The 22,434-nt window shown below is 40.2% G+C and overlaps 1 protein-coding gene across 4 annotated transcripts in view; it reads left to right on the forward strand.

Moving 5' to 3' along the window:
• The window catches only part of TIMD4 (T cell immunoglobulin and mucin domain containing 4), a 92,401-nt gene that overhangs the window by 14,795 nt on the left and 55,172 nt on the right, over positions 1–22,434 (forward strand). For 3 of the 4 annotated variants that reach the window (XM_070232991.1, XM_070232994.1, XM_023617338.2), the window contains exons 4-6: positions 1,012–1,110; positions 4,652–4,707; positions 7,672–7,783. In XM_070232991.1, the coding sequence (XP_070089092.1) occupies positions 1,012–1,110; positions 4,652–4,707; positions 7,672–7,783 (267 nt within the window). The remainder of the gene's footprint in view (positions 1–1,011; positions 1,111–4,651; positions 4,708–7,671; positions 7,784–22,434) is intronic. The other variant, XM_070232992.1, reaches the window with a different exon arrangement.

Raw genomic sequence — 22,434 nt, forward strand, 5'->3', positions numbered from 1 at the left:
GAGTATTAGAGGAAAAAAGGAAAACATTTCAGAACATGAAAAAGGGTGATGTTGAAATGTGAAGACCATCGTGAGGGAGAGGAAACAGAAAGACCAATGAGAGGCAATAAGGAAAGCCCAGGTTTGAGAATTCTTGTCCAGCCAGCACCAGTAATTTGCTCTGAAATTCTGTGGTGCTATAAGGGGAAGGAACATAAATACCTTATAAAGAGGCAAGTGACCAAGTCTGCAGGTAGGGGGAGACAGCTGATAGAAAATAAAGGAGTAATTTCAAAAAAGGAAAGGGAAACACAGCCTGGTATTGGAGAATGCTTAGTGAAGCTTTCGAGTGAGAAATGGAAGATGGATCAGACAACACAGGAAATCAGTTTTAACAAAAAGAGTGACCAGAATGCCACTGCAGGAGGAGCCAGGGTCAAAGTCTACCGAGAACATTGCTTTGAGGGTTGTCAATCGTTACCAAGGCTCAGATGTTGGACAATATAGCTAGCTTGAAGAGATCTCAGGGAATTAATTGGTGTGAGGATGTATTCTGTGCTGGTGAGTGTGTGCATCTCCCTGGAAACATGTGTGGATGGATAATTGGGAACTTGACTAAGGCGAGGAAATCCAGATTAGGGTTGTTATGAAGGAGCAAGGGCAGATTCGTGCAAACTCCCAGGCCCTGTTCTGTGAAAGTGAAATGTCATTTGTATGAATAAAATCTTAATTGGGTGTCCTGCATAACATGCACTGTCGTAGGAATTATACATTTAGGCGGATCCTAGGAGTATAAAAAGTGTTAAATAATTCTATCTATAGGTAAGCTATCCAGATCATTATCTAGCTCAGATTTATTCATGATAATGGAATACCTAGATGCCAGTGCAATGCCTCAAGGCCATCTTTGAATAAATTTCTAAAAGGGAGTTGAAAAGTAATTCCTAATTTTAGTTTTCTTTTCTGTTTTTGTTGGGGATGGGAATTTTCCTCCACAAATAGAACATAGTTATCTCCTTCTTTTCATTCCAGTAGCTACTTCATCTTCTCCAACGCAGACAGCAGAAACCCAGCCTACCACCCTTCAGGAAACAAGTACAACTGGGGTAGCAGTGCTCTTTTGCCCAACAGGTAACTTCATTTACTTTCCTGAACACCTAGGAGCACTCAAATTGTGATAATCATTGACAGATTGTTAACAGCACATATTCTGGAATAAGACGGATGTGTCTTGTGTGCCGACACTGGCCACTCTAATCAGCTATGTGACTTGAACAAATGTCTTACCCTCTCTGAATCTGTTTTCACCATTTATAAAATGGATGGAATATCTACTGATCTGGTAGAATCCTTGTGAAGATTACGTAAGATGAAGCGCTTGGGACATAGTCAAAGGGAGAAAGTGATAGATACAATAGCAACTATGACTATTACTTAGAATGTCCAGAATACAGATACCTGACTGGCATGGGTAGCTTGTACGATTTGGGAACACCCACATGCTTATCACTATTTTTCTAAATCAAATGAACCAGTCTTCACTCCAAACTTATTACTGGGGAGCCTTAAAACAATTAAATCCAGACCAAACTGGTCACCCAGTTATGCTTTGCCTAAGCCCCAGAGCCTAAATACAGTGAGGAGGCTCCCCTGCTGCCTTATCAAGCTTGTATCTGGTCATTTTGAGATGGGTTGAGGACACCAACACAGGCATCAAAGAGGCATGCCCTACCAAAAAGTCTTCCCCACTCTCCCCATTCTGGGCAGGTCCCATATAATCTCTGCTCTTTTGAAATATAAGATTGACCTGTCTTTACTGTGGTAGAGAAAGGTGATACTGAACCTCGTCATCTTTCCCAGCTAGCTTTGTTACCCATAGGGGTAAGTTTGGGGAGTGCCACACACAGAACCCCTTTTAATGCAGAGCTGGCTTACATGTCCTTGTGCCTGTGCTCCATCCAGAAAAGGTCAAGTCTTGCAAGACTCCTCATGTGTGTGACTCATTTGTACCCAGGACTTGCCAATCTGTAGGGGACCCCCATTTGACCTGCCTTTTGCCAATCATTCCTGGAAGCTGGTTAATTTAAAATGGACCTGCCGGGAGATTCACAGTGGGCCCATTCAGATGGGATTAGATAATGGTGATATTTAGTTTTGAAAGTGGAATCCTTAGTGTGAACTGTTTCCATGCTCAAAAACAAAGTGAAAACAGCTAAGAACAGAGGATAACAGTGACAGGAGCAGCTGCACCCCACACTTTTGGGGTATGAGGAGAAAGAAAGTGGGAAAGGGGAATCATTCTCTAAAATATCATGTCACTAAAACCTGGTCAAGGTAGAGCTTTCCAGTGCAGAGCAGACATTGGAGCAGCTGTGTCCCCATGACTGTGTGCCTGCTGCCATCTTGGCGACGTACGTGAGGCTCTGGAGCCAAGTCCTCGCTGTGCCTGAGTCAACCTTCAGTAGGCTGAAGCCTCACAGAAGCAAAGAATATTCGTCTGGAAGGGATTTTCGTCGTCATATGGTCCACCACCCACCTTTGACAGATGTATGTGCCAGGAAACTGTCATACATTATCTCATTTAATTCTTTCAAGGCAGGCCTTATTTATTGCCATTGCCAGTTTGAGGAGGCCCTATAGTTCTGCTTTGGAGTCAGACAGCTCCCAATTCAACTGCCAGTTACTAGCTGTGTGCCCGTGGGCAAGTTGTTGCAAACTGGATGTTTATGATGCTTGAAGGCACCATATTTGGAAAGTGCATTTCACACTGTCCTCCGGAAACTGCTCCTTCCATTATTACGTCATTAGTAGTAGCTGATATTTATCTACTATAGTGTTAAATGCTTTACATGCAATATCTAATTTAACAACTTTATGAGATGAGTACTGTTAATAGCTTGTAGTTCAAGGTTACACTAGATTCTATCTATGTCTATATATATACACACAGACATACATACATATGTACACATATATGCATACATACATATATGTGTATTCAAAGGACCTTGATTAAGGTCACATTGTTAAGGGACATTTTCAGCATTAAACTCAAATTTTATCTGACTCCCATCCGTGCTATTTTTACTGCATGATGCAGTTCTACACCTGAAGGGCTACCTAAGGAAATAACACAAGTCACAGACAGAGCCTAGACTGTAGATATTTCTTAAACCTAGATATTCCCTTTGGCTAAGAAGTGGTCTCCGAATGAGTAAAATGTAAGCACAATAGTAATGTAAAGATTTTGGGGGATACGGTTAGTCCAATTTTATTACCCCTGAGATTCTATGGCTTTGTCAGTAGTTAGGGATTCCGACGACCCGTAGTATTTTCATTTGATGGGAGTGCAAAGTGTGTGCTGGTTATGAGCAGAGGCTCTTGTCCTCTGCTAGAGTTGGAAACTCATTTGACCACTCCAGGTCTGTTTCCTCATGTATAACATGGGATAAGGAAATTGTTATAAGCATGGAAAGTGCTTAATAGATGGTAGATTTTTTTTGTTGTTAGTACTGTTGAGTTGATTCTAACTCTTATTTCAACAGAGCAGAACTCTGCCCGGTCTTTTTGCGCCATCCTCTAACCTTCTAGCGCCATATCAGACAACGCTCCACTGCTATTCACAGGGTTTTCATGGCCAATGTTTTGGAAGTGGGTGCCATGTCCTTCTTCCTAGACTGTTTTATTCTGGAAGCTCCACTGAAACCTGTGCACCATGGGCAACCCTGCTGGGATTTGAAATACTGGTGGCAGAGCTGTCAGCATCACAGCAACACACAGCTGCCAGGATGGCAACAGACAGATGAGTGGTGTGGTTTCTTGACAGGGAAATGAACCCGGGCTGCAGCAGTGAGAGCGCCTAATCTAAACCACTAGACCATCAGGGCTGGCTATACCAGTAAACACTCAGTAGATACTCAGTAAAAAGAGAATTCTGTTTTTGACCTTAGTTGCCCAGGAAGGCCAACAACAGATGTTCGGTATTACAAAATAGATATTTCAAAACTGTTAAAATTTGAATTTTCAAAACTTTAAGGCATAATATCCTTTTCTATTTTAGCTTTAGGTAGTATAGGGTACATTGGCCTTGTGGGTGATGTAACAGGTATTTTCTAAAGTTCTCCTGGATTACCATCTAGGCACACTGGCATATAGTGCAGGAATTGTATGCCACCTGTTTTAGATACCTTAGTACATTTTGCTCACATTTTGAATGTAAAGACAATGCAATGTCCATTCTAAATAGAGTGTTGCTGATCTCTGAATGTGCATATGGCCTCTGGGCATTTATTGACAGGTTCTCAGTTGGCATGAAAATATTGATTACCTACCTTTAAGTGGCATTTTTAACCTGGTTCCAAGAATGAGAATCTGTGAGTCCCCCAAAATTCTAGGTAAAACTTTGTGTGTACTTGCACTTTTTTCCATAAAGAAGAAAGCAGGGGTCCATTTTCAAAAGGTCCGTGACAAAATGGTTAAGAAACACAAACTTAGAGGATAAGCTCATAAATGTTAGTAACTTGGTATAACTTTCGCAATGTCTGCAGCATTTGATCATATTATTAGTCAGCTTTTCAGCCATCACCAGAAGGCAATGTGAATATATTTAGTGTCTGCGGTGAAAATTCAATATTTTTTGTAATTCTAATTAATTTTCCTTCTTGTCGAACAGATGCGAATGACACTGTGACAGAGTTTTCAGATGACCCTTGGCATAGCAATCAAACTGTAAGCATATTTCTTCCTACTTTATGAGCCAGATTCACATGTATATTTCTCTGGAAGCCAGTTACATTTAGAGATTACTTCTGTAAGACTAGCCCACAGACTGATTCTTTCCAGTTAAAAAAAAAAAGGAAGAAAAGAATTCGCCTCTTAAGTACGGATGTTTCAATTAATTTGCAAAGTTCATAGAGATGGACCAGTTTGTTAGAAATACCTGATAAGTGATATTTTACTCTGTACACACACACACTCTTGGCCAAAAATTGGAAAAACAGAATGAACTAATTCAAAGAGAGTGAGTTAACCCAACGTACCAAGGAAGACTTCTTACCGTTAGGGAAGTAACATGCTTTGCATCCATGTTGTAGGGCGGAGGACACCCCAAATAAAATATTACATAAGTGAAAGTGTGCTTGCTTAAACCCAGGCCCCATAATGTTCTTTTCCAACCCAATTGCTCTCCTATATGGAAATTTGGAGACCACTGCTGAGTTTTTCTATCCATAAACCTCTTCATATGGTTACTTATTAAGGTTTTAGAGTCTTAAACGCCTTTGTGATTCTGTAAGTTGTTCTCATGCTTTTTCCACAGTGAGCTTGGAAAAATCTAAGGGGCTCTAGTCTCATGATGCACATCCAAGTCCCATCTTTGCAAATAAGTCAGATAAATTTATCAATAGAACATTTTCTTTTAGCTTCTCTGAGAGATACAATGTTTCCTTTTACTATGTGCAAATAACTATTAGAAACAATAAACAAAAAGAGTTTGAGGTATGAGAATAATCCTTCTGGTTGCATGTGGTGAAAATGACAACGCAGCCATAGTAAGGCGAGTTCAAGCTCAGGCAAGGTGGAGTGATTTAGTGTTGGGTCAAATGGCTTTATCTTGTATACCTTTGTGACGATGAGAACACTACATAGGAATGACATTAAAAATTTTAGCAACTTGTACGACATGGGCACTGATTGATCTGATGGATGTCGGCTGAATTCGTATATACCTGCTAAATGTCAGAACTGCCACCACGTAAATGATTGTTATATTGCTATATGGCCAGATTTATGCTGGATTTTCAAAATACTTCTGAATGGTGAAATATTTCTTGACCTCAGTTATCTATGGAAAAGTTATGCTTAGCAGCAAGTAGGAGCAATTTAGAAGCAAGTTCACAATAGGCGGTAGCAAATTCATGGGCCTTTTGTACCTTGACTCTGAGGATGTCAGAGTATCTCCAGGTATCTTGAAAACATGCAGCATATATTTTGACCCAGTAGGTCAACTTCCTGGACTCTATCTTGAGGAGAGAATTGAAAAGATTCATGAAAATGTATGAGAAAAAAAATGTTCATGACTGCTACTTGTAATCATGAAAATGTTGTAAACCACCTAATGTTCAGGGGTAAGGGATTAATGATGTGGTCAGCATGGTGACAGATAAAAATTAGACTACTGGGGGTGAGCATGATCAAGTATATTCAGGAATTGATAAACAATAATGCACACCTGAAATTACACAATGTTATAAACCATTATAATCCCAATAAAATTACTTGAAAAAAAAATTAAGCATGCCCACATATCGCCATTAGGAATATAGTCACTATAGTGCATTTTCAGACATGGGAAGACAGTTACTATTGATTGTTAAGTGAAAAAAGCAACTTTTAAAATAGTATATATCCTGTAGTACGTACTGAATATGGTAATCGTTTCTGATAAAAAAAATACCAGAAGGATAAAATTCTGGAAGAGTATATAATGAAAAATTATAATAGTGGTTGATTTTGGAGGTTAGGATTACGGTTGATTTTAGTTTCTTTAAGCTTAGCTGCACATTCTAAATTGAACATGCAGCTTTTATGGAGTATAATATTTTACAAAATGAAAGCAAAGCCTGCCTCCTGCAACCCCAAGTTCCATCTAACCACTGTACCGCCCAGTGGTAAGGTAATAACAACATGACTTTTTCCTGCCAGACACAGACCATTCCTGCTTTAAGCAAGGATGGCTCAAACACTGTTACCTGCGCCTATGTTCCTCATTGTGTTTATCAGGAAATACCTGAAAGTTCCTTTCCCAAGAACTGTATTTAATCTGTAGTTGATGGACATAGAAACAGAGGTTCAGAGACGCTAAATAACTTGTCCAGGGTTGCACAATGACTAAGTAAAACAGCTGGGATTCTGACTCTAGAGATTAAACTCTTACACAGAAAGAAACTGGATCCTTCTCTCTGATCTTCCATTTCCTTTCTGTTAAAATACCTGCGCTGTGGGATCTCTTCAGGATTAGAGCTAAGCTATGAAGAGAGGCCAAACATAACGCCTGGCATATTTCAGGCTTATTCCGGGAGGTGGTGATCCCCTATGGACTGCACTAGGAGATTTCAACAAAATTCCGCATTTCTACCCTATTGCACAGCATTTTAAGTTAATTGTTAATTGGGGCCATGTCTGTGAGCAGATACTTTCAAGTCCATTTATGTAGACATAGATAGAATCTTAAATGATAGTTAAAAAAAAAGAACTGTAATCATGGACCAAATTCACTAATTGGGCACATTCAGATAACATCACCAAGTCAATTTATATATGAACAAAAATTGTTTTTTTTTATTTTTTAATAAGAGGATGCGTTTACGGAAGTAGCTTACTGATCTTTTAAAATACGTATAATAAAATGCACCCATTGGAAGTGTACAGTCAGAGCTTTGACAAATGTATACAGCTATGTAAATGCCTCCCCAAGCAAGATAGGAAACATTGCCAACATCTGCAAGTACATTCTGAATTTCAATAGAACTTCACCATATGCTGACAACCTCAGATCCTTTGGTCTTACCCTTCTTGGTCTAGAAGTAGCCAAGGGCTAATAAAGATAAATGGGTCTGGGTATGTCATTTTAGGAACTGTTTTCTACCCATAACTCTAACAAGATGCTTTTTCAATCTCCTGATATTTCCTCAGCGTGTGCTGGTGGCACAGAAAGCACGGACGACCAGCAGTGGGGGGCTGTACATTGGGATCAGCATTACTGTCGTGATATTGCTCACTCTTTTGGTGGTCATGATTATCAAAAGTAAGTCATTTCAGAATTATGTGTAAGGGAACAATGCAAGGGTTCTAGAGCCAGACTGCCTGGGTCAAGCAGTGCCACATGGCATGTGATTTTGGTCTCACATAACTTCCCTGTTTCTTCACCTTGCCCTTTTTTTTTTCTTGAAATGATTGACCTGTAAAGAGAAAAGTGAAATTTATATTCTCTGTAGGAGAAATTAAATACTAAGGAATAAGAGTTTGCTGGGTAGAGTTGGGCTTTGGAAGGCAGCACTCCATTGTAATATATAAGATTTGTAGGGGGCTGGCCCAGTGGCTCAGCAGTTAAGTGCGCACGTTTCCCTTCCACGGCCCGGGTTCGCCGGTTCGGATCCCAGTTGCGGACATGGCACTGCCTGGCAAGCCATGCTGTGGTAGGCGACCCACATAGAAAGTAGAGGAAGATGGGCACGGATGTTAACTCAGGGCCAGTCTTCCTCAGCAAAAAGAGGAGGACTGGCAGCAGTTAGCTCAGGGCTAATCTTCCTCAAAAAAAAAAAAAGATGTGTTCACTCCTCCTCCTGTCCCGTCCCCTCTTGTCCCCATGAGGAACGATAGCCTAGAGAGTTTTACAACTCATTTAACTCAAGAGGCAATAAGACTTTGGGAAGGAAACTGATTTCAGGGATAGGGTTAGAACAAAGTTTCAAAAGCAGCTATCCACCAGCGGTGTGTGTGTGTGTGTGTGTGTGTGTGTGTGTGTGTATAACCTGTTGCCCATGAAAGGACCACAGTCATCCATTTTTTAAAGTGAAATATAATTATTAGTAATTGCATTAAAGTAAGTTTGGGCACGTGGGTGAATACACTAAACCCTTAATGAGCATGAGAGCCTTTATGCTAAGAGGCTTGTTTGGGTCCTACAAATTCAGGAGTTACCTGAAGTTACAAGGGACGAGGCCAGTCTGGGGTTTTTTCCCTTTATTTTTTAAAAAATTCTTCTAAATTTAATTTTTTCAGGCTCTGAGCTCTGTACAGATTTTGTTCATATTAAAGTCATAGCAGAAATAATATACTTGTTTAGAAAAATATCTTGTGAACTCTTTGGCTGACGTGTTTAATTTTCTCTTCAACTACTTCCCGATTTAGAATATTTGAGCGCTAGAAATAATCAGGAGCAACTCGGGTAAGTTTGAAAGGGTTTGTGTCAACACCATTTGATGTTCCTATTCTAGTAAAAATAAAGAAAACTTTCTCTCTGTGCCTCTCCTCTTTTTCTCCTGAACTCTCCATTTTATACCCTAGATCTTGAAAAATCTAGTTTAGTGAGGACCTCTGTTGCTGTCCACACCTTTCTGTGATATTTTTAGCTTTCTATATTTCCCTGGAATTGTGTCAAAACTGCTACAGAAAGAGCATCTCGATCCTAACCTCTTAGAGCAAGAGAACTAAATTGTGAATTGTGTTCGATGGAACATTTGAATGAGTTTGGTTTGTTCTTTGATTTCATTCAGTGCTTTGTTTACTGAATGCCTAGTATGTTCCAAAGAGATGAACAAAACAGACAGAAAACATATAAACAAATAAACAGAGTCCTCTTAGTGCTTCCAGACAAATACCAATGGGGAATACAAAGAAGGATAATGGGCTATTGGAGGGAGCCCTGAGAAGCAGAAGGCAGCTCTGCACAGATCTAGAGGAAGACACTCCAGGCTGAAGAAGTGCAAAGACTCTGTGGTGGGGCAAGTACCTCCCGTTCTCCAAGGTCTCCATCGTCCCCTATTGTTCGGTACCCGGAGGGCTCTGCTCATTTCCATTAGTTTTCTGACCTCATAGGCATTTGAACTTATAGGCATAGACAATTTTTGTAAATCCACTCTACTGCCCATTTAAAACTTAAATCCCCTTTACTTGTATCCATGCCCTGTGGTCATCTGCCGGAACACCTGTAATGGTAGGAAACCACCACTTCCTCATCCAAGAGCCTGCTTCATTGGTCCAGCTTGGGCTTTAAGCAAGGTCTTTCTTTTCATAATTCATCCCTCTTAGGCTTCCATCTATTATTCCTAGTTCTCTTTGGTGGGATGTTTTGCACACAGTCGTTCCTACGTCAGAGTTAACGACATGAGCCAATCCACAGGATGTGCCTTGAACAATACCCAACACACTGTAAGTGCTCTGTAAATGTTGGCTTCTATTATTGCAGTCATGCCCTTCACAGCAATCCACCTGTGAGACAGGCACTATTATTCTCAGTTTACAGATTGGAAAACAGGTTTAGAAATGTTAAGTGACGTCCAAGGTCACACTACACAGCAGGTAAAAGACTCAATCTTAGGACTTTTAGAGTCCAAAACCCATACTTATAGAAGTTTTTGACTGTGTACTTCCAAGATTGAAAGAAAAAAATACTCCTTACTGGCAGAAAAGCATGGAACATAGCATCCTCTTAGTTGATTTCTGTCCTTTGCTAACTTTTTTTAAAGGTCCACTTTTTATTACCTAATTATAAAAGAGAATATTTATTTTAGAAAATGTCATAAAATATAAAAAGCAAAAAAAACAAAAATGGGCATTTCCTTGTGACATTCTTTTGGCAGCTATGTCACATGGACTCATTTTTAGCTACCGATACCTAAACTGTTTTCGCACCTGTATGACTGGTCCATCTGAAAATGAGCTGAATGAAGACTCAATATCATTTCTAGGCAGGCTTAGGTGACAAAAACAGTCACTATATACAAATTATGAAACAGCAGCCGTATCAAAACTTCACACATGACCTTTTTGTACACGACGTGTGAATGTATGTGTTATAAAAATCATCTAACCCATGGCTTTCAAATTCTGACCATTAAGACACAGGAAGGTTTTTGACAGTGTGATCCAACACACACTTATGTGAAACAATACTATTTTCTTACATCCAATATGCTCTGATATTTTGTATTCTATATTTATTTTAAATACTGGACGTAGACTACTAAATGATTTAATGACCCTCTCTCAAGGATCATAATCCACATTGGAAAAATACCACCCAAACCATTTCTTAGCCACCTTTGAGAATATGCACCTTGATCTAGTACTTTAATTTGATGTCTGGTATCTATCTTCTTAGATTTTCAATTTTTGTATTCTGTTACTTGAATCTCTTGAAGGAGACTGCTGAGTTTTTTGACTACTTCTACCTGCATATTAAACAGAGTTTCCTCATCTTGATAGTCACAACCCTGGAAGCTTCTATGCATTTCATAGGCTGTGTCAACAGGGCTCTGGGAGTTGTAAATACTCAGTATTGCCTGAGCATAAACAAACGTGCTGCTCATACTTTAGAATTGGTCTGCTTTTCCCTCACTCCTGTTATTCTTTTTGTAGCTTGATTTCATTTAATGACCCTCAGACTGGAGCTTTGCAAAGTGCAGCTGAAGTGCATGTCCGAGCAGAAGACAATATCTACATTATTGAGGACAATCTTTACGTCATGAATTAAGACCCAGTGGCCGCTAAGGCTTTACGCCCTTGATTACAGAAGACAGTGACCAAATATCACCAGGTTAGAGTGCTTTTAAGCTCCAGGATGATTTTTCTGTTGGTTTCACATGGCATTCCACATGGCAGTGATGTTGGAGAGTGTGACTCTGGCTTGTCTGTGTACAGTCAACCTCATCAGTTAATATAGTTCTAATGTTTTATACTAAAACTGGCTCCATCTTTCTGATCATTGCAGAACTCTCTCCCAAACAAGAAATGAACACTTTAAAAGTGTATGTTCTCTTTAGACCTTATGAGTCCTGTATCCATCAAGAATTTTCATTGGGAAGACAGGAAAAGAACCTCTATCTTGGTCACCAACGTTCTCAAGAAAAGTGGAATAGGACTTAAAATCAGCAAATCCAATTTGAAACTTAAAGGACTTCATTTGGAAGCATTTTATGACTATCTCTTGTTTTTTATCTTGTAATTCCAAATATTAAGTTTCTCAGGTCCCCCAAGGGTTTAAAATCACAGGAGTGCACAGGTCTTTATGTCCCCCATGTGTGATTTCGCCGTTATAGGTAGAACTGGTTTCTCATGGCTCTGGAAATATAAGGTATTAAGTGCTTTCTCTGGGACCAGGATGAGTATTTTAGCAGTTAGAAGCAGCTAAGGGGGTGAGTGGACCAAGCAGATACCAGGGGAAGAAGATCAATTGCCACGTGATTTAACACATATATGTTATTTCTGCTATATCTGGGTCACAGTTCTAGGAAATTATGTGGACAAGTGTCAGCCTCTCTGCACTAGTCTTTTAGAATGAGACAGGGCAGAAATAAATAAAAGGAAAAAGGAAAGGGAAGGAGTAGGGAAAAAGGCTTTCTGCCTTAGAAAAGTTGTGCAAATATAGTAGTGTTGTTTGAGAGTGTTACTAGTTTCAACCAAAATTCTAAATTGTCCCCAAACCACTTTGATTTTTAAAATTGTTTTGGAAGGATGAAAGGGTTTTTTCGTATGAAATCAATTCCAATGCTATTTTTTTTCACAATTCAATTAAATTTTTGGTTTTGCCAAGAGAGTTAAACAAAGGCTAAAGGTAAGGATATTTTTAGTCACCAGAAGCATTTCTACATGAACAAGGCTGGGTATTAATTTCAATATGAGTAAATGCTAAAATAAATCATGCTTGGGGTTCAGAACTACTCACACCCTATTGGTTTAGGAGGTCAGGATGCTTGTTTTCCAAGGCAACATTTTTGACACTGTTCTGCAGAGTTCTAGGAAATTAATAGGACCTATGAATAAAGGTTATGGGGGCAAATAGAATTGTTAAACATTCTACGTTGGATTTGTCAGATGCTGCTGGCCTGATCTGGTCTAAACAATTTTGTTCAAACTACAATGTTTTTCTTTTAAATTCAAGACAATGTGCATAAACACAGGGATTTCAGATTAAAGCCCAGATTTGTAGCGTCTCTGGAAAGACCTGGCAGCATTTAACTGCATTACTGTGTAGTCAGGGCCCCGTTCGATAGCATTACATCCCCTCAGCCCCCCAGTTCTTGCTTTTCCTGCACACTCACGTTTGTTACCTGCTTTGTGACTGTGGGGCTTTGAATTTATGACACTTGCTCTCTTCTCCATACCCTTCCTGGAGACTTATGATGGCACATTAAAGGCTCTGGGAATCTGGTTAACTTTGTTTGCTCCATCGTTTCCATAACTTGTTTGAAACCCATGAGCACAATGACTCCTTGCATACCCATATGTGGGAGTGTGGAGGAAGCAGGTGGCACACAGAATTAGGAATAGGACCTGAGTTCTAACCCTAACTCTTACCAGCAACACTGGATGACATAGGGCAAATCATTCCTTTTTTTTTTTTAATTTATTTATTTTTGTTGTTTGTGAGGAAGACTGGCCCTGAGCTACCATCTGTTGCCAATCTTCCTCTTTTTGCTTGAGGAAGATTGTCGCTGAGCTAACATCTGTGCTATCTTCCTTTATTTTATGTGGGATGCTGCCACAGCGTGGCTTGACAAGCGGTGCTAGGTCGGTGCCTGGGATCTGAACATGTGGACTCCAGGCTGCTGAAGCGGAGCACGGACATTTAACCACTAGGCCACCAGGCCAGCCCCAAGGCAAATCATTCTTTATGCCTAAATTTTTTTTAGATGTATTAGAGATAATCATTTCCGTACCTGCACTGTATATAGTGATAATTCCAATGACATGCTACTTGTGAGAAGTCTTTGAAAAGTGAAAAACACTACAGAAATGCAAAGGTGGTTTTTTTGGTCGAATTCGCAGTAATAGCAGATCTAGCATGAGTGCTCAGTAAAGAGTTTCAGTGGTGTAGCATTTTAAGTCTTGCCATACGGTACCTCTTTTTTTTTTTTGAATAATGCTTCTTTTTTGGAAAAATTGATTGTGTGGGTAATTTGGCTATAATTTTATGCTGCCAAAAAAGCTTGTCAGTAACTGAGAGGGTGAATGGGTTAGAGGGAAGGAAGGGGCGGTATTTAGTTAATATTAAATTGTTTTCTGTAAGTATATCAATCTTGTAGAATGTATTGATTTTTGTTTTCGACCCTTTGAGACAATTGGGATTCCATTTTCTACAATCTGTCTTGGGACATTAGGACACGGGTGTAATTAAGACTGTATATTTAAACTTAGGAAATTTTGCACATCTTTAAGAAGTAGCAGAACCAATCTTTCACTGACGGCTGTGAAGATAATTCTGTGAGTACAGGAAGGTGTGAGGGACTCCTCGTCACTATTTTCGTTTGTGTGTATACTCACCCACTAATAAAAGGAATTTTCACTTTCATTTTGAAGACTGACTTGCTTTCTCAGCCTCAAAAGTTAGTCAGGGCCAGGCATCTTCAACTTGCTGTGGACTCACAGTCAAGGGCATGCGGAGCAAGATTTGAGAGACAGGTGAGCCCAGCATCCCTCTCGGTGCTGGGGATGGAGCAGAGAACAACCCTGAACTCCGGTTCCCAAGGAGTTCCAATTTAGTAGAGAGAAACTCCAAAACCATCAATTCTAATGCTGATTAATGCTAAGGAAAAAAGAGAATATAGTGATAGAGCCAGGTTCTCAACTGTGGCATTTGGGGCGAGATAACTCTTTGTTCTGGGGGGCTGTCCTGGGCATTGCAGGATGTTTAGCAGCATCCCCAGTCTCTACCCACTAGAGGACACTTGTGCCTTCTGGTTGTGACACTACAAATGTCCCCACACATTACCAAAGGTCTCCTGAGAGGTGATACCCGCCCTCGTTGAAAACCACAGTGAAAAAGGATGCCTGGGGGGTGTCGGGATGTGGGGGTGTGGGGAGGGGGGTAGCTTTAGCTGGGCCAATCAGGAGCTGCCTCTGGGAAAGAGGTGATATTTGAGTTGAGATCAAAGTAAGGTGTAGGCGGCAGCCGTTTGAAGGGGTCCGCCAAATGCAAGGGCCTTGGGGCAGGAAGAAGATGTGTGTCAAGAGGGAGAAAGTAAGCTGTGTTTTAAGGACTGAAAAAGCCAGTGTGGCGCCCCAAAGTGAGTGAAGAGGAGTGGAGAGAAATGAAGCTGGAGAGGAGGGCATCGGATCTCACAAGGTGCTGGATGAACAGTGCTCTGGGAACATGTCTGTTGAGGAAAAGCCCCCCTCTTGGACAACAAAGCACTTTAGCACCTTAAAGGGTAAACCTGCTATCCATCACCAAATTATATTTGAACCTTTATTAACGTGCTTCAGTGACACTGTTCAAAGTTCAAATATAAAAAGCCAGTTTGGTTGGGGTGACAGAAGAGCACATCCGTGGGGGAAGGAGGGGAGGAGAGGGGTACATCCTGAGGGTGAGGGGCTTTCCACAGGACTGAGTGTGGGCACCCAGGCCTAGGAAGAGGGGCCCTGGAAGCTGAGGGTTGGGGTGTTAAAGTTTGGCTCTGATCACACTGGGCCCAGCAGCAGCTGAACCCACTCTTCCCAAACTTGCAGCTTTGAGTAGTGGGGTGGTGCAGGGGATGCTTCAGTTGGTCCAAAATGGATTTTTTTTTTTTTGGAGGAAGATTAGCTCTGAGCTAACATCTGCCACCAATCCTCCTCTTTTTGCTGAGGAAGACTGGCCCCTGAGCTAACATCAGTGCCCAAAGACTTGGAGTCTTTGGTGGCCACCAGTGCTTTTCCCGAGCGTCCCCTGAGTCCTTCCTCCACACAGCCACAGGTGTGATCTAAAACCCAAGACCCGACTGTGTTACATGCTAGCTGAAAAGCCTCCCGCTGCTCCCCAGTGGATAGAAGTCTCTGCTCCGTGTAAGCCCTTCACAGCTTCTCCCTTGCCTGCTTCGTGCAGCCCCTCTCTGCTGCGTCCAGCAGATGGAAATGCCTCAGATACCCACTCGCCACTCTGTAGGTCAACCCACCTTCTGGGAAGGCTTGTCTCTGTCTCTCCACGGGGCATGTCATTCCTCAAGGCTCAGCTCAAATGTCACGTTGTCAGCCTTTTTGGACCTCACCCCCTTGACAGAATTAATCCCCCCTTATGAACACTTCTGTGCAGCCGTTTTTAGTTACTTGACGAATATTACAGTGCATCCCATATGCCAGCCATGGCACTGGTGCCTAGCTCAGGCCCTTGTGCGCAAGGTCAAGCCCCACCTAGTGTGCGTGGCACTCTTGGGTAAATTGCAAAGAGGCCCCCTCCTCCTTCTGGCTGACACAGCTCCGAGCCAGGGCAGGGGCTGGTCAAACGGAGTCCGGCCTGGGATCTTTGTGCTGTACAAACTACAGCCACCAATAGTGACCCTATATAACTTAGCCCTCTGTATTAGAGAAGTCTAGGTTGATGATGCTTTGTATACCGAGCTCATTGAGGGAAGCGTCTGTAGTTTCTCCGCACCTAGCTTACACATAGTAGGGGTGGGGTAGTGAAGAGTGTCTTTAAAACTCTTTTATGAGATAGAAACAACTCTCTTCATATGACTGGCTGGAGCATAAGAGTGTGTGTGAACCTCAAGGACTTTCTGAGACTAGTAATTTGCAACCTTGGCTGTACATGAGAATCACCTGGGAAGTTTGGCCCACTACCCACTCCCAAAGGAACTGAATTAGAATCTCAGGAGGTGGGGCCCAGATAGTGTTAGTTTTTCAGTCTCCCCAGGTGATTTCAATGTGTAGCCGAGGTTGAGAACCAGTGACCTAGAGGGACTCGGGGAAAGAAGATGACAGCATGTTTTCTTGTTCTGTGTCAAGTGCTCTGGAAAAGCATAAAGGATACAAATCAAAACAGGAAAATATCAACAATGGACTGGGACAGGTGAACAACCAAGTAGAGATACGGTTTGACGCTAGGTGACAGTAGATCTGTTCTATGCCTGGCTTCCATGGCAACAGTGTTATTTTGGTGGCAGCCGTGGGAACAAGAAGTCTAAACGCTGCCACGCTTCTGTAACACTTCTCAGAAAGCCGGCCCCCAGCTGTCCAGCTGACTGTCCCTGGGCTTCCTAAGAACTCAATGTTTTTTTTCTCAAGTTGTAACAATAAGCAAAGAAGAAAGTCCCCTTTGGCCTGTGAGGGCATGCTCTAAGGTAACCTTCTCTGTTCTGTACTGTGGACTGCGGCGAGGGGGTTTGCTCTGTCTGGCAGACCCTGCACCTGCTTGAGCCTGAAAAATGCTTGGATGATGACTGGCTGACACTTTTCTCGATGGACTTTCCTTCTTAGAGCAGTTTTAGGCTCACAGCAAAATTGAGCAGAAAGTACAGAGTTCTTCCTCTGCCCAAAACATAGAGCATGTGCCACCATCAACATCTTTCCCAAGTGAGGTACATTTGGTACAATTGATGAACTGACACTGACACATTATCAATAGAAGTACATTAGGGTTTATACTTTGTTTTGTATGTTCTATGGGTTTTGACAAATGCATGACATGTACGCACCATTAAAGTATCGTACAGAACAGTTTTACTGCCCTAAAAGTCTCCTATGCTCCACCTATCCATCCCTTCCTCCCCTTAAACATGAGACAACCACCAACGTTTTTATTGTCTCCATAATTTACCCTTCCAGTATGTCACGTAGTTGGAATTCTACAGTATGTAGTCTTCTCACATTGGCTTCTTTCCCTTAGCAATAAGAATTTATGTTTCCTCTGTTTCTTTTCGTGGCTTCATAGCTTATTTCTTTTTATTGTGGAATAATATTTCATTGTTTGAATGTACCACAGTTCGTTTATTCATTGACCTGTTGAAGGACATCTTGCTTGCTTCTAAGTTTTGGCAGTTATGAATAAAGCCGCTATAAACATTCGTGTGCACGTGAAGGAGCGTGATCAATGGGTTGTATGGTAACAGTGTGTTTAGTTTTGTAAGAAACTACTAAACTGTCTTCCAAAGTGTCTGTCCCATTTTGTTATCCCATCAGCAAGGAATGAGTGCCTGTTGTTCCACATCCTTGCCATTTTGTGTTGAAATTTAACCATTCTAATAGGTATGTAGTGGCATCTCATTGTTTTAATTTGCATCCCCTAATAACATATAATATAGAACATGTTTTCCTATGGTTATTTGCTATCTGTATATCTTTTTTGGTGAGGTGTCTATTCATATTTTTTGACCAGTTTTTCATCAGGTTGTCCATTTTCTTACTGTTGAGTTTTGAGAGTTCTTGGTATATTTTGCATAACAGTCCTTTATCAGATATGTCTTCTGCAAATATTTTTTCCCAGTCTGTGACTTTTCATCTCATTCTCTTGAGTGTGTTTCATAGAGCAGAAGTTTTTTTCTTTTAATGAAGTCCAATTTATTACTTTTTTCTTTAGTGGATCATGTCTTTGGTGTTGTATCTAAATAGTCATTGCCATACTCAAGGTCATACAGATTTTCTCCTGTCTTATTTTCTAGGAGGTTTTTTTGTTTTTTCCTGAGGAAGATTTGCCCTGAGCTAACATCTGTGCCAGTCTTCCTCTATTTTGTATGTGGGTTGCCACCACAGCATGGCTGCTGACAATTGGTGTAGGTCCCTACCTGTGAACCAAACCCAGGCCACTGAAGAGGAGTGAACCAAACTTAACCACTAGACCACAGGGCTGGCCCCTTCTGGGAGTTTTATAGTTTGTCATTTTACATTTAGGGCTATGATCCATTTTGGGTTAATTTTTGCAAAGGATATAGGATCTCCATCTAGGTTCATTTTTTTGCATGTGGATATCCAGTTGTTCAAGCACCATTTGTTATAAAACCAATCCTTTCTCCATTGAATTGCCTTTGCTCCTTTGTCAAAGAGCAGTTGACTATATTTGTGTGAGTCTGTTTCTTGACTCTCTATTCTGCTCCATTGATTTATTTTTCTATTCTCAGGCCAATAGCACACTGTTAGAATTACTGCAGCTTTATAATAAATCTTCAATTTGGGTAGCGTCAATCTTTGACTTTGTTCTTCAATATTGTGTTGACTATTCTGGGTCTTTTGCCTCTCCATATACACTTTAGAAACAGTTTGTCAATATCCACAAAATAACTTGCTGGGATTTTCATTGGGATTGCATTAAGTATATAGACAAGTTGGGAGGAACTGACATCTTATCAATATTGAATCTTCTGATCCATGAATATGGAATGTCTCTCTATTTATTTAATTCTTTGATTTCTTTCATTAGAGTTTTGTAGCTTTCCTCTTATAGATCTTATACATATTTTGTTAGATTTATACCTAAGTATTTCATTTTTTGGTGCTAATGTAAATAGTTTTATGTTTTTAATTTCAAGTTCCAATTTTTCATTGCTGGCATATAGGAAAGAAATAGACTTTGGATATTAACCTTACAAGTTGCAACCTTGCTGTAATCACTTATTAGTTCCAGGATTTTTTTTTTATGTCACTTCTTTGGGATTTTCTTCATAGACTGTCATGTCATATGCAAACAAAGAGACTTTTATTTCTTCCTTCCCCATCTGTATAAATTTTATTTCCTTTTCTTGTCTTATTGTGTTAGCTGGGACTTCCAGTATTATATTAAAAAGGAGTGGTGAGAGGGGATACCCTTGCCTTGTTCCTGATTTTAGTGGAAAAGCATCTAGTTTATCACAAGTATGATATTAGCTGTATATTTTTTGTAGATCTTTTGAAAATCAAGTTGAGTAAGCTCCCCTCTATAGAGTCACAATTTTTAAGAAAGAAAATTCACATTGATTTTTCTACCCCCAACTGGTCTTCCATTCAAATTTAACAAATCTTTATTGTGCAATTGCAGCACAGACACTTTTAAGATTTCTTTTTGTATGTTTTCTTTTTTAATTATCACACTTTCTTCTTTTTTTTTTTTTTGAGGAAGGTTATCCCTGAGCTAACTACTGCCAGTCCTTCTCTTTTTGCTGAGGAGGCCTGGCCCTGAGCTAACATCCGTGCCCATCTTCCTCTACTTTATATGTGGGATGCCTACCACAGCATGGCATGCCAAGCAGTGCCATGTCTGCACCCGGGATCCGAAGTGGCGAACGCCAGGCCGCTGAGAAGTGGAACATGTGAATTTAACTGCTACACCACCGGGCCGGCCCCACAAACTTTATTCTTTAGAGCAGTTTTATTTTTTCCAGTTTTATTGAGATACAATGATAGCACCGTATAAGTTTAGGATATAATGATAGCACCGTATAAGTTTAATGTGTAAAGCATAATGACTTGACTTACATATATTGTGAAATGATAAGCACAATAATCCATCATCTCATATAGATATGAAAAAAGAAAAAAATGGTATTTTTCCTTGTGAGGAGAACTCTTAGGATTTACTCTCTTAACAATTTTCAAATATACCATATAGCAGTGTTAACTATAGTCATCATGCTGTGCATTACATCCCCAGTAATTACATATCTTATTACTAGATGTTTGTGCCTTTTGACTCCCTCCATTCAATTCCCCTACTGCCCACCCCCCATCTCTGGTAACCACAAATCAGATCCCTTTTTCTATGAGCTTGTTTTTTTTATTTTAGATTCCACATATAAGTGAGACGATATAGTATTTGCCTTTCTCTGTCTGACTTACTTCATTTAGTTTAATGCCCTCAAGATCCATCCATGTTGTTGCACATGGTAGGACTTCCTTCTTTTTTCTGGCTAAATAATATTCCATTGTGTATACATACCACATCTCCTTTATCCATTTGTCCATCCATGGACACTTAGACTATTTCTGTGTCTTGGCTATTGTAAATAATGCCACTATGAACATGAGGGTGCAGATATCTCTTCAATATAATGTTTTTGTTTCCTTCAAATATATACCCATAAATGGAATTGCTAGATCATATGATAGTTCTATTTTTAATCTTTTGAGGAATCTCCATACTGTTTTCCACAGTAGCAGTACCAATTTACAATCCCAGTAACAGTGGACAGGGGTTCCCTCTCCTTCACATCCTTGCCAGCATTTGTTACTTTTAAGATTAAGAATAGGAGAAATAAGTATAAATCTTCATGACCTTCGATTAGGCAACGGTTCTTAGCTATGACAGTAAAAAGATGAGCAACCAAAGAAAAAATGGAGAAATTGGACTTTATCAAAATTTAAAACTTTTCTGCATTAAGGGATACTATCAAGAAAGTGAAAGACAAACTACAGAATGGGATAAAATATTTGCAAATCATATGTCTGATAAGAGTCTAGCATCCAGAATACATAAAGAACTCTAACAACTCAAGAACAAAAGGACAAATAACCAATTCAAAAATGGGCAAAAGACTTCAATGGACATTTCTACAAAGAAGGTATACAAACGGCCAATAAGTACATGAAAAATGCTTAAAATTGTTATTCATTAGGGAAGTGGAAACCAAAACCACAAGGAGACACCACTCCACAGCCACTAGGATTGCTACAATAATAATTTTTAGAACCCCAGAAAATACTAAGTGTTGGTGAGGATGTGGAGAAGTTGGGACTCATACATTGCAGTCATGAGTGTAAAATGGTACACTCACTTTGGAAAACAGTCTGGCATTCCTCAAAAAGTTAAATATAGAGTTACCATATGATCCAGCAATTCCACATCTAGGTATATATCCAAGAGAATTGAAAATGTATGTTCACAGAATAATTGGTACACTATTATTCATAGCAGCACTACTCTTAATAGCAAAAAAATGGGAACAACCCAAAAGTCCATAAGTCATGAATGGATAAATAAAATGTGATATATCCATATAATGGAATATTAGCCATAAAATGGAATGAAGTACTGATTTATGCTACAACATAGGTGAACCTCAAAAACATTATGCTAAGTGAGGGAAGGCAGACATAAAAGGCCATATAGTGTATGATTCTGTTCTATGAAATGACCAAAATAGGCAAATACATAGAGAAAGAAAGTAGATTAGTGGCTGCCAGAGGCTGGGAAGAGCAGAGAGTAGAGACTGACTGTTAATGGGTAGGGCTTCCTTTTGGGGTGATGAAACGTTCTGAAATTAGACAGTGGTGACGGTTGTACAACTTTGTGGATACACCAAAAAACACTTTAAAATGGAAAGCTTTATGATGTGTGCATTGCACTTCAATAAAAAAAAAATTAAGAGTAGGAACAGGACTTGGATTGATTGATAGAGGGACGTGTAACTTGGGGACTGTGGGAAGAAGGGTTTTTTTTTAATGGGATCCAAGAATAGGGAAAGAAAAGCTTGGGTTGAAGGCATCTGGGCTTTGAACAAGGACCATGACTATGAGAACTTTATGAGATATCTTGGTATATGCACATTCCACTCAGCTGTATGTGCAGCCTTCTGCTTTCTGTTGGAACTTTCCCCTCTGTCTGCGAGCATGACAGACAAAAGCCCCTAACAACTTTCCCTTGACCCTTTAAAAACCTCTAGCTAATCCCCTTTCTCTTTCTTTACTTCTGAACCAAACTTTTCTGTTCCAAATATCCATTTCCATGCCTCCCATTTACTCCTTAAACTGATGCAGCCTGGCTTCTGGCTCCACTCCTCCAATGAAGCCATAAGCCAAAAGTTCAATGTCAGTGCAGTGGCTATTTCTCAATCCTTATCACACTTGACCTTTCTGTAGCATTTGTCACCACTGACCAAACCATCCCTCTTACAACACTCTTCCCTTTTGCTCTCAGTGATTGGTACCATTTGTCCTGGTTTTCTTCCTACCCTTCTGCATTTCCTCTTAGTATGTGTGGCTGGATCCTCTTTGTCTCCCTAAGTGTTCGTGTCC

The sequence above is a fragment of the Equus caballus genome, chromosome 14 (assembly GCF_041296265.1).
Source record: "Equus caballus isolate H_3958 breed thoroughbred chromosome 14, TB-T2T, whole genome shotgun sequence".
NCBI lineage: Eukaryota > Metazoa > Chordata > Mammalia > Perissodactyla > Equidae > Equus > Equus caballus.